The sequence below is a fragment of the Pteronotus mesoamericanus genome, unplaced genomic scaffold (genome assembly GCF_021234165.1).
Source record: "Pteronotus mesoamericanus isolate MK-2021 breed Mesoamerican mustached bat unplaced genomic scaffold, CSHL_Meso_final contig_105, whole genome shotgun sequence".
In the NCBI taxonomy this organism is placed as follows: domain Eukaryota; kingdom Metazoa; phylum Chordata; class Mammalia; order Chiroptera; family Mormoopidae; genus Pteronotus; species Pteronotus mesoamericanus.
Genome location: NW_026555006.1, coordinates 4,035,622 through 4,049,316, shown reverse-complemented (window position 1 = coordinate 4,049,316; position 13,695 = coordinate 4,035,622). Strand labels below are relative to the sequence as shown.

The window sequence follows — 13,695 nt, the reverse complement described above, 5'->3', positions numbered from 1 at the left end:
TAGAAACACTGACCCTCATTCTCAAAAAGACAAAGACTATGATGTAATAAAATACTCAGGTCAGTCGAATTAGTACCTAAATCTAATGGAAAAATTAAGCAGAAGAGAGCTGATGCAACTGAGCAAGGGTTAATAATCCTGGATTTAAAATTACTAGATAATACTGAATTTGGTACCATGAACCAGGTTAGTCAGCATTTCTCAAAAAAGGGTACTCTTGGCATTTTGGGTGGGACAATTCTTCACTGGGCAGCACACTCCTGTTTCTCACAGAGCATTTAACAGCCCTGGTTCCAGATCAACTAAATGTAAGGAGCTCCCTGGCTAATGTGGCCCAGTTGTTTATAATGTTGTCCTATAAACCAAAAGGCTGTGGATTCAATTCCCAGTCAGGGCACATGCCTGAGCTATAGATTCAGTCCATGGTCAGGGCACATATGGAAGGCAACTTATCAATGTTACGCTCTTCTACTGATGTTTCCCTTCCTCTCTTTCTCCCTCCCTTGCCCTCTCTCTAAAAATAAAATTTTTTTAAAAAGTCAACTCAGTCTAGAAAAAAAAATTAAGTATTTGTACACAAAAACTTATTACACTGCTCTGCTGAAATATCATACCTTATACTTTTATTACAACTAACACAATCTACTGCAATCTATTGCACTTATTCTCCATTTTCCCAAACCAGAATGCAAAATCTGCGCAGCAATGGACTGAAGTATTTTGATGCTGGTATCACATTGAAATAAAATAGGCACTTGACAAAATTGGTTTTATAAAGTATATTTTATTGATTTTGCTATTACAGTTGTCCCATTTTTTCCTCCCCTTTAATCCCCCCACCCTGCACTCCCCCTCCCACCAGCATTCCCCACCTTAGTTCATGTCCATGGGTCATACATATAAGTTCTCTGGTTTCTCCATTTCCTACACTATTCTTAACCTCTCCTGGTCTATTTTGTACCTATCATTTATGCTTCTTATTCCCTGTACCTGTTTCCCCCCTCCCCCTCCTTTCCCCCATCCCCGTTGATAACCCTCCATTTGATCTCCATTTCTGTGATTCTGTTCCTGTTCTAGTTTGCTTAGTTTTCTTTTTAAAAGGTTCATTTGTTGATAGTTGTTTTGCTGTCATTTTACTGTTCATAGTTTCTGATCACCTTCTTTTTCTTAGATAAGTCCCTTTAACATTTCATGTAATAAGGGCTTGGGGGTGATGAACTCCTTTAACTTGACCTTATCTGGGAAGTACTTTATCTGCCCTTCCATTCTAAATGATAGCTTTGCTGGATAAAGTAATCTTAGATATAGGTCCCTGTCTTTCATGACTTTGAATACTTCTTTCCAGCCCCTTTTTGCCTGCAAGGTTTCTTTTGAAAAATCAGCTGACAGTCTTATGGGAACTCCTTTGTAGGTAACAGTCTCCTTTTCTCTTGTTGCTTTTAAGATTCTCTTCTTATCTTTAATCTTGGGTAATGTAATTATGATGTGCCTTGGTGTGTGCTTCCTTGGGTCCAACTTCTTTGGGACTCTCTGAACTTCCTGGGAGTCTATTTCCTTTGCCAGATTGCCAAGTTCTCCTTCATTACTTTTTCAAATATGATTTCAATTTCTTGCTCTTCCCTTTCTCCTTCTGGCACCCCTATGATTTGGATGTTGGAATGTTTAAAGTTGTCCTGGAGGTTCCTAAGTCTCTCCTCATTTTTTTGAATTCTTGTTTCTTCATTCTGTTCTGGATGAATGTTTATTTCTTCCTTTTGTTTCAAATTGTTGATTTGAGTCCCGGTTTCCTTCCCTTCACTGTTGGCTCCCTGTGTATTTTTCTTTGTTTCACTTTGCATAGCCTTCATTTTTTTTCTCTATTTTGCAACCATACTCAGACATTTCTGTGAGCATCCTGATTACCAGTGTTTTGAACTCTGTATCTAATAGGTTGGCTATCTCTTCATCTTAGTTGTATTTTTTCTGGAGCTTTGATCTGTCCTTTCATTTGGGCCATATTTGTCTCAGCACTCCTGTTATATTCGAAGGGGTGGGGCCTTATGTATTCACCAACATGGGGTAACTCAGGTGGCTGCTCTCTGTGGTGGAGGGGTCAGAGAGGGAACTATGCTGCCTGCTCAGCTCTCATCTCACTTTCAGTCACTTCCCCTGCTATCTACAAGCAAATTGGGCCCTTCTGGTGTTGATTCCTGGGTGGGTGGGTTAGTGTATGTTCTAGGACCCTGTGGGTCTCTCCAGTGAACTCTCTTATGAGGCTAGAGTTTCTCCTGTTGCCTCAAGCCTCACAGGTTTTTACAGCCAGGGGTTTTGAGGCTTTCTTTTCCTGTGCTGGAATTCTGGGTTGCATGATCTGCCTCGCTCCCCAGTTGTTCCTCCCAGATTATCTGCACACAAATGTGGGACCATCTGGTCTGCCCACCCAATCCTCCAGCCGCTGCCTTGCTGCACATCCTCTCTGCTCCTGGTGCCCAACTCTGCCTCACCTACCGGTCTGGATGAATGTTTCTTTCTTAACTCCTTGGTTGTCGGACTTCCATACAGTTCAATTTTCTGGCAGTTCTGGTTGTTTTTTGTGTTGAAATTTGTTGTCCTTCTTTTGGTTGTTCAAGGAGGTAAAGTGTTTCTACCTATGTCTCCATCTTGGCCAGAAGTCTTGACAAAATTGTTTATTGCTCCTTGATTAGTAAAATTATTGCACAAATGAATACATGAATGGAGAAACAAATCTTAATGTGCACTTATCTGTGTTGGACTATATCATACACACTCAAATTCAGAACCTGAACAATGACAAACAAATTTTAAGCAGCTTATTAATAATAGTGACCTCAAGTTTTATAAGCCAAATGGTTATGAACAACCTTAAATGACAAAATCTGTATGACCTGACAAATTATAATGGTTTATAATACATATGCTATACAATGTTCCACTTAAGTGCTGGTTAAAATGTTCCATTTATGTGTTTATATGCAATTTTCTTTAATGTAGTACTTCTAGGTTCCATCCTTAACTTTATAATTCACTAGCCAAATGACTTTATGTAAATAATTTAAACTCTCTCAGCCTCAATTTTTTCTCATATGTAAAACTGAAATGTTAATTTTTCTCCTCATAAGGCTTTTATGGTGATTAAATGACATAATACATGTAAAATGGGGCACATAATACAAGTGTATGATGATGCCCTTGTTATTGCTTCTTTTTAAAATTTCTCAATCATGACTTTCCACAAAACAACTCTTACTGACAAATTTATAAACAAGCTTTATCCTCAAGTACGATTTGTGCCTATTTGTAGCCCCATACAATATGAACACTCCTTTGCAATTCCTGGAAATTTAAATCATCAAATGCTCACTTATTTCTTTTCATATTAGAAAGTGGAAAAATGATGTACCAAGTTTTCAAAAAGCCCTGTAATTATGGCAAAAATAACTGCCTTGTAAGAAAAAGAAAGTACGTGTGATTGACCAATATCCAGATATTCCAATGAAACAACTTGTAAAAATTCTAAAATGCAGAAGAGTACCTTACCATTGCTTAAATAGCAAATGTCAAAATCAATGTAGTAAGAACTGAAGCAGTTCAATCAAATTCCAACTCTTCCCCTGCCCAAACACCTGTTCCAACTTTACTGTTATTAAATGAAAACAACGATAATTATCAAAGTCACTTTAAGAGTCTATCACAGGAAGGGCTAACAAAGGGTCTCTAATTTAACCTTTCAACTTTATTTCCAAGTGAGGTTATGTACGAGGGGGTACCCCCAACAAACAAAATTATCTTCAAGAGAGTGGACTCCTTGTAGTACAGGCTTCCCCTCCTAGGTGAGTATTCTAGAAACACATCTGTATCAGCTGGTGGTGTTGTGAGAGGCTGCTTTTGGTTTCAGTGAATTTTTTTTGAAGTCTCTTTCAATGTGTTTGCCCATTCTATGATGGGTGATTTATGAGCACACCTGTCACACAGCAGTAAGTGTTCAGCAGTTTTTAACCAAAAACAGCATGATCCTTGTATACCCCTTGAATAGGGGTATTCATGTGATCTCACACCAGGCAATATTTTTGTTTTGTTTCCCTGTTGAAAAAATCCTCAAAGGAAAACGTTTTGCTGATATGAAAGAGGTGAAACAAAAACCACAGAAGCATTAAATGGCATCAAAATGGCAGCAGAAGTTCAAAAACTGTTTTGAGCAGTAGAAAAACATCTCAATAGGTGTATTGCATCAAATGGAGATTACTTTGAAAGTGACTGAAGTTTAAACATGTAAGAATAATACGTAGTTTTTTATAAATAAAGTCTGGGTTTTTTGGATTCCCCTCATAAACAGAAAGATACAACACCAGAATTGTAAGTAAACAACATTCAACATAAAACCTTAAACTTGAAGTTATTAGGATAATTTATTTTTATGCACTATGAATTTTTATATATTCTATTATTACCTTGAAGATAAAACACTGTGCTATAAGTTTTATGTGTGTTAAAAAGTGCTAATTTGTAAAAAGCAAACAATTATAAAGCAAATCCCTATTTTAATCATAGTCTAGCCATTCTTCATTTTTTAAACTTTTTATTAGAAATCTTCAATTATATAAAAGTAGACATAACAGCATAACAAACCCCCAAGTGCCCACTACCTAAGTGAAACAATTACCAAAGCCAGTCCTCACCCACTTCACCCCACTTTATCCAAAATAAATCTCAGATATCATTTCATCTTTAAATATTTCAGTATATATCTGAAACATAAGGCCTACTTTAACATAACAACACCATTATCACACCCTAAAAAATTAACAATTTCTTAGTATCAAATAACCAAGCAGAGTTAATATTTAATAGTCATGTACAGGGGATGGCAAAGTAGATTTACAGATGTGAGTACATGAAACACAGTTTATTCTTGTATTATTATTTATTAATTATTCCACTATTTTCCATACAACCAACTGTAAACCTACTTTTACCCTGCCCTGTATATTTTCATAGACTTTATTTTTCAGAGCAGTTTGTGTTCACAACAAAATTAAGCAGAAGATACAGAGATTTTTCCATACACAACGGCCCTGCATATGCCTAGCTTCCACCATTATCAACATCCCTCACCAGAGACGTACATTTGTTAAAATCAATGAACCTACACTGACACATTATTAAATCACTCTAAGTTCCTAGTTGATATTATGGTTCACTCTTGGTGCTGTAATTCCATGGGTTTGAACAAATGTATGATATGTATGCACCATTACAGTACCACACAGAGTAGTTTCATTGCACTAAAAATCGGTGCTTCACGTATTCATCCCTTCCTCTCTACTACCCTCTGTAATCTAATCACCAATCTTTTTTTCTGTCTTCATAGTTTTGCATTTTCAGAATATCATACAGTATGTAGCCTTTTCAAATTGGCTTCCTTCACTTAGACAAAGAACAGAATTGGAAGATTCTCATTTCTGGTTTCAAAATTTACTACAAAGCTATAGTAATCAAAGCAGTATAATATTAGCATAAACATAAAGGACAATGGAATAAAACAGCCCAGAAATAAACCTTCATACATATTTGGTCAAATGGCTTTTGACACGGGTGCCAAGACAATTCAATGGGAAAGGAACAACTTTTTCAACAAACAGTGAACATTCAAAAGAATGAAAATGAACCCTCATCTTACACCATATACAAAAATTAACTCAAAGTGGATCAAAAACCTAAATGTAAAGGAATAACCTAAATGGAGGGAAAGAGCATTATGACATTTGGTTTGGCAATGATTTCTTGGATATGGCACAAAAAGCACAGGAAACAAAAGAAAAAGCAGGTAATTTGAACTTCCATCAAAATTTAAGCCCCAGCCAGGTGGTTCAGTTGGTTGGTTCAATGTCCTGTACACCAAAAAGGTTGAGGGTTCAATTCCTGGTCAGAGCACAAGCATAGGTTGTGGGTTTGATCCCTGGCATGGCAAGGAACAAATCCCCTTTGTTCCTTGTTTTTATAGCTCTTCTTTTAAAAAAAAGCTAGTAAGTTGATGTGTTACTAGCAAACAATTTAGGAAAAGGTAGGCAATATCAATTATTCTTATGATCTTGTCACAAAAATTTATACCCTTCAAGTCTGTTTTGTATTAAGGATATATGGAAGAAAAGACAAAATTATGTATACATGTATATAAAAAGTTCCAGAATGTCTAGAACAATAGCAAAAATCCTACAGCAAAAACGCAATGGATTCTACATGTAATACTCAATTACTTAAGAATTAAAAAATATAAACTAAATCACAAATATTCTTAAATTGAAAGAACAACACTTATACCTCATGCACCATGGACAGGGTTGAGCCTCAGAGTCAGCCAGCCTGAGTGTCAGTTCCATGCACAAACAGGCCAAAGGCATCAAAACTCAATTTTAACAGAAAGGCCCACATACCCCACACAAGGGACATTCCTTGAGCACCCAGGTCTAGGGATCAAGGGGACTGTACCACTGGACCTCCTAGGACACCTATTATATAAGGTCATCACACATAGACAGGGAGTCATAGCAGATCTACCTAATAAATAGAAACAAACACCATCAGTCAAAATGAGGAGACAAAGAAACAGGCCTCAAACAAAAGAACAGGAGAAATATCCAGAAAAGGAGCTAAATAAAATGGAGGCAAGCAATTATCAGATGTAGAATTCAAAGTAATGGTTATAAGGATATACAACAGCATGAAAAAAATAAGCATAGAAATCATAAAAAAGGACCAATCAGAAATGAAAAATATATCTGCAATGTGGAATAGACTGGGAGGAATAAAGTAGGTTGGATGAAGCAGAGGACCAAATCAGCAATTTGGAAGACAAGATAGGAAAAAAACCACCCAATCAGAGCAGCAAAAAGAAAAAAGAATTTAAAAAACGAGGACAGTTTAAAGGATCTTTGGGACAACATCTACATCATAAGAGTACCAGAAAGAGAAGAGAGAGAGCAAGGTATTGAGAACCTATTTGAAGGAATAATGACTGAAAACTTCCCCAAACTGGTGGAGAAAAAAGACACACAAATCCAGGAAGTACAGAGAGTCCCAAACAAGATGGACTCAAAGAGGCCGTAAAAAGAAAAAAAAAAAAAAAAAAAAGGGGGGGGGGCCTTTTTATAGAGACCTACAACCAAGACTGCTTTACTGAGTGAAGCTATCACTTAAAATTGAAGGAGAAATAAATAGCTTCCCAGAAAAGAAGGAGCTACAGGAATTTGTTAGCAACTAACCAGCATTACAAGAAATGATAAAGGAACTGCAAGAATAAGAAGGGTAGAGGAAGGGGAGGGGTAGATGAGGAAGAGGAGAAGAAACAACAGAGGAACACAATTAAAAGAATAAAATGGCAATAAATATGTACCTATCAATAATCACTTTAAATGTAAATGGCTTAAGTGCTCCAATCAAAAGGCATAGGGTAGCTGAATGGATAAGAAAACAAGGCCCATATATATTCTATCTCTGAGAGACCCACCTCAGAATGAAAGATACACACAGATGAGAAGTAAAGGATGGAAAAAGATATTTCATGCAAATGGAAAGAAAAAAAGCTGAGGTAGCAATATTTATCTGACAAAATAGACTTTAAAACAAAGGCTATAATAAGAGACAAAGAAGGACACTACATAATGATAAAGTGAGCATTCCAACAAGAGGATATAACCCTTTTAAACATTTATGCACCAAACATAGAAGCACCTAAATATGTAAAGCAAATCTTGACCGACAAAAAGGGAGAGATCAACAGTAATACAGTTATAGTAGGGGATTTTAACAACCCATTCACATCAATAAATAGATCTTCCAGACAGAAAGTCAACATGGAAATGGTGGCCATAAATGACAAATAGATCAGATGGATTTAATTAATATCTTCAGAGCATTTCACCCCACAGCAGCACAATATACTTTCTTTTAAAGTGTACAAGTATAGACCACATGTTAGGACACCAAACACGTCTCAATAAATTTCAAGAAGACTGAAACCATATCAAGCATCTTTTCTGATCATAATGCTATGAAACTAAAAATTACTCACAAGAAAACCGAAAAACACACAGACTCGAAGGCTAAATAACTTGTTACTAAACAATGAATGGGTTAACAAGGAGATCAAAGAAAAAATCAAAAGATACCTTGAAACAAATGAAAATGAGAACAAAACAACCCAAAATCTACAGGACACAGCAAAAGCAGTCTTAAGAGGAGTATTCATAGCATTATAGGTCTATGTTAAGAAGCAAGAACAACCTCAAACAGTTTAATTTTACATTTAAAGGAACTTTAAAAGAAACAACAAATGAAGCCCAAAGTGAGTAGAAGGAAGAAAATAATAAAGATCAGAGAAGTATACAAAATGAAGTCTAAAAAAAAAAAAAGACACACAAAAAAAATCAATGAAACCAAGAGCAGTTCTTTGAAGAGATAAATAAGACTGATAAACCTTTAAACAGACTCATATAAAAAAGAGAGCCCTGATCAGTGTAGGCTCAGTTGGTTGGGCGTCATCCTGCAAAGTGAAAGGTCACCAGTTCCATTCCTGGTCAGGGTACCTGCCTGGGTTTCGGGTTCAGTTCCTGGTCAGGGCATACGAGAGGCAACCAATTGGTATTTCTCTCTCATATTGATGTTTTTCTCCCTCTCTTTCTCCCTCCCTTCCCCTCTAAGTAAAGAAATAAAAATAAAAAAATGAAACTAGATCACTTTCTCACACCATACACAAAAATAAGTTCAAAAATGGATTAAAGACTTAAATGTTAGACTCAAAACCATAAAAATTCTAGAAGACATAGGCAGTAAAATCTCAGACATTTCTTGCAGCAATATTTTTTCTGATATATCTCCTAGGGCTAGGGGAATGAAAGAAAAAATAAAAAATGGGACTATATCAAACTTAAAAAATTTTGCACAGCAAAGGAAACCATTAACAAAATGAAAATACAACTCACTGAATGGGAGAACATATTTGCAACATACCTGATAAGGAGTTAATTAATATCCAAAATTTACAAAGAATTTTAAAAACTCAACACCAAAAACCCAAACAATCCAATTTAAAAATGGGCAAAAGACCTGAATAAAGACTTCTCCAAAGAGGACATACACATAGCCAATAGACGTATGAAAGGATGCTCAATGTTACTAATCATCAGAGAAATGCAAATTAAAACCATAATAAAAGATATCACCTCACACCTGTCAGAATGGCTATTATCAATAAACCAACAAATAACAAGTGTTAGTGACAATGTGGAGGGGAAAAAACCCTCATGCACTGTTGGTGGGAATGCAGACTGGTGCAGCCATTGTGGAAAGCAGTATGGAGTTGCCTCAAGCAGTTCCACTTACGGGAATCTATCTGAAGAAACCCAAAACACTAAGGTGAAAGAATATAAGCACCCCTATGTTCAATACAGCATTATTTACAATAGCCAAGATTTGGAAGCAGCTCAAGTGTCCATCAGTAGATGAGTGGATAAAAAGGCTGTGGTATATTTACACAATGGAACACTACTCAGCTGTAAAAAAGAAGGAAATCTTACCCTTTGCATGGATAGACCTGAAGAGTATTATGCTAAGTGTAATAGGCCAATCAGAGAAAGACAAGTACCATTTGATTTCATTCACATGCACAATCTAATGAACTAACAAGCAAACTGGTGACAGACTCATACATAGGGAGCAGCCTAGCTGCCGTTGGGGGTGGGTGGGGCTGGGGGTGGAAAGTTTGCAGAAAAAAGAAAAAAGAGAAAAAACTCATGGACATGGACAACAGTGTGATGATTGTGGGAGGGAAGGATGGTGGAGGGTATTTCGGGGATAAATGGTACAGGTAGAGACTTAGGATGGTGAACACACAATATAGTGTACAGGTGATATATTGTAGAATTGTACATCTGAAACCTGTATAATTTTGTTAACCAGTGTCACCCCAATAAATTCAATAAAAAAGACGAAAAGAGTAACTTCCTTATTTCAAACAATTCCATTAACTAAATATCTGTCAATATATAAACCACAAAGTTAACACTTCCTCAATTCTCATTTTTATGAAAGCTGATTCAGCTTAAATCTTGGAACTAAAAAAAGCTTTTACAAACACTAAGAATCAGCAAGGTCATTTTTTATTTAGAACTAGAACTGGGTGATCTAAAGCTATTTATAATGTCACCTCAACCATCTTATATTTCCTTTATTAATTTTTAATTGAGCATTACAAAATGAGCATTCTAGATTTCTGAGATGATACACACAACTTACCTTCCCACATGCTCTGCAATGATGCCTCCGTTTGGTGAAAGTAAACCTGGCTTCACATTTCATGCAATTTGGAGCCTGAGAATCTGGTACCCACACTGGAGCCACCTCACCCAGAGTGGTAAATGGCTTTCTGGCAGAGATTCCAAACTGACCAGCTCTGAGATCATTATCTGGGCTATCTGGAGCTAATACAAGGCACGGTCTACTAGATATCCCAGACTCATAACTTTCTAAATGTTCCCCATTTGTATCAGCAATAGAAATGTTTCCCAAAGAGGTATTGCATACATTGGTTGCTGAGTTTTCCCCTATTTTTGCTTTCCCAAGAACATCATTTTTGTTTTTAATATTATTTCCACTGTTTACAGGAAGGTCATTTTGTAAATGGTCTGATAATGGCTTTGGGATTTGAAGTTTAAGATTAGAAGGTTGCTTCGGTCTTGCACCACCAAATGGAACACTGATAGATTGCAGGTTTGCTACTATCTTGGGTGAAGACTGCCCAAGCACTGATGGAACTTGGCTAGAGAAATTGTGTAAATAATTTTTCTTCATTAGGTCACCAGTGCTGTTTAAAAGTAGTCCACTCCCTTCTGTGACTTCATTTCCTCTCTGTTCATAAATATTTGAGTAGCATTCTGACTTGCTCTCCTCTATTTCCTTCTCTTCTGTTACTGAATCTTCTTTGGAGGGTAAAGTCTTTGGAACAAAACAAACAGGGCTCTGCATTCCATAGGAATCACAACAATTAGAAGTATTTGCTGCTGGTGTATCCGTAACAGTAGAGAAATCACATTCTTTACTTTCATTCATGACAGTTCCTTTTAAATCTAGACCTGCTTCTGCCCTTCTTTCACACTCTCCTTCACTATCATTATAAGTGTCTTCAGGCTGATTCATCAGCAGAAACTTCTCATTTTCTTTATTTACTTGGCTGTCATTCATCTCATTTAGTTTAGTCAATTTCCAATTAGTCATCTCCTGAGATTCAGAAAAATGCTCTGTCATATTAAGAAGTTCTGTAGTGCCAAGAATTTCTTCATGCTCACAATCTTCACTTTCAACTCTAACTTCACTGGGCACAAGGCAATCTGAAGACTGTTCAGAATGATTATCCTTTCCAGATCCATTATGCATGTCTGGTTTGATAAGTAAAGGCAAATCAGACTGGATGGATTCTTCATTTGTTATTTCCTCTGTTGGCTCTTTTTTCATCAAAATCCCCTCATTATAATGGGAAAAGGAGTTTAGACTCCCTAAATCTGTCCTAGGAGAGCTGGTTTTGTCAGTGAGAACCTCATCTGGTATACAGTTCTCTTGGGTTTTAACAGCAGGATCTTCATCTGTTCCCTGGGATGAGATTACTGAATCAATTGTTAAACTTGTAATCACAGACATGGAGGGATCTCTACCTGTATTTTCATCATCCTTTAATTGTGAAGAGGAACAAATACTGGCTGAATCATCAGATGAAGTAGTACACATACGTTTAACAGAGTCCCCTTCTGCATTTGGTCTATTCAACAGATCCATCTGTTTCTCTGAGTTCATATCTTTTTCAATGGACCCATTTATATTAAAACTAAATTGATCAGTTTGTCTGTTTTCATTATCCAGTGAACAGCTAAAAGCATCCATGAGGGACTGACTATTATAATTGTTACAATCCTGCAAATCACTTGGTAATGTCCTTTTATCACAGTTATGCATGACGGCTACAACAAGAACATTCTTCTCATCTGGCAGACAAGATAGGTTTCCACATTTCTTCTCTCCCACTTCAACAGTATTGCATTGATCATCTTGATTACAGTTCCTCTTGATTAACTGATCTTCTGCAACGGCATTTTCGCCAATCCACATTGTGTTGCTCTCTGGATTCAGACTACAGTCCTTTCCATTAGCACAATGGTCCTCTCCCTCCGTGGTCAGAGGAGCTGAGTGAGCCAAGGAGAAGACTTTCAGTTGTGGCTGTGACTCATTAGAAACTGAAGGTTCATTCACTCTGGCCAATGCAGGATTAAATGACAGTAGGTGAGATGGGGGATCTAGAAGCTTATTCCACTTTGTATCCAATAAGATAGGAGACACTGTTTCATCTGAAAAAAAAAATTACAATAAGGTTTCTGGTAACACTGGAAAAGCTAGGACTAAGTTAGTCGACTACATTTGCAAATATAGTCTGAAAATAAGATATCCCTAAGATATGAAGTTTCTAATTTATAGCTAAGAATAAGAAAATATGTTTACAATTATTCCCTATACTATATGTCACTGAGTAGTAATATCTCAGAACATTCCAAACAATAAAAGAATTCTACCTCAATCTAGCAACATAATTCAAGTAGCTCACAGGCTTTACTTGGGGGTAGCAGGGCACCAGTAATGGGGAAGGCCTCGGACTGGCTGAGCACAACATAGAGTGAGGGCTAACCTAAGGTGGAAAAAAATGAGAACAGTGATGAAGATGGTAGTAACTAAGTGGTAAGGAAAAGAAAGGAATTTTCTGTGGAGACAGAATGTTCTATAATACATATCATGACTGAAATGTGGATTACATGAATTTATATCTATTTGTTAAAATGTACAGTTAAGATCTGTACATTTCAATGTGTATAGATTTTAAAAACTGTTAAAAAAAAAAAAGGTGAGTGAGGAGTGAGGAGTAGCTGAAGATATAAATGAACCAGAAAATGGCAGCATGACCCTGGCTGGTGTGGCTAAGTTGGTGTCGTCTGGCAAACTGAAAGGTCGCCAGTTCGATTCCCAGTCAGGGCACAAGCCTGGGTTGCAGATTTATTCCCGGTTGGGGCACATACAGAAGACAACCAACTTATGTTTCTCCCTCTCTCTAAATAAATACATAAATAAACTTTCTAAACAATGGCAGCATGTCAGTCACTGTAGAAGCTGGGTAATGGGTATGCTAGAGTTTACTACAGTATCGTTTACTTTGTATATATTTAAAATTTGTCAATAAGTTTAAAAAAGTATGCTACAATATGTGAAATTCTGATCATAACCATGTCACAACATATTAATTAGGTTCATTTTACTTTACTGAGGACATCTGGCAGAAAGTATTCCATTACTTTATTAAATCAACCCAGTTAAATGTTATTAGTAAGCATAATTTGATTTTCTTGTTTATTTTTTAGCAGATTATAACTAAGATGGCTATTTCCTGCAAGTTACAGTGCTATGTGTATGTTAAAGAAGAAATAAGAAATAATACACTTATTACCCTTCTTGCTTTCTTCATAAATGTGATAATCATAGGCCTAACACAGATATATTTTGCACTCAGTAGTAACATTAATCTTTAATGCTCCCTTAGCACCTTCTCCATATCTTTATTAAAGCATTTATTACACTGTAATGAATGGCTAAGTTACCTTACTTTTC

General features: G+C 36.5%; 1 protein-coding gene across 2 annotated transcripts in view; it reads right to left on the bottom strand.

Moving 5' to 3' along the window:
• Nucleotides 1–13,695, bottom strand: part of ZFYVE9 (zinc finger FYVE-type containing 9) — a 128,822-nt gene that overhangs the window by 64,938 nt on the left and 50,189 nt on the right. For both annotated transcript variants that reach the window (XM_054573040.1, XM_054573050.1), the window contains exon 4: nucleotides 10,291–12,389. In XM_054573040.1, coding sequence (XP_054429015.1) covers nucleotides 10,291–12,389 — 2,099 coding nt within the window. The remainder of the gene's footprint in view (nucleotides 1–10,290; nucleotides 12,390–13,695) is intronic.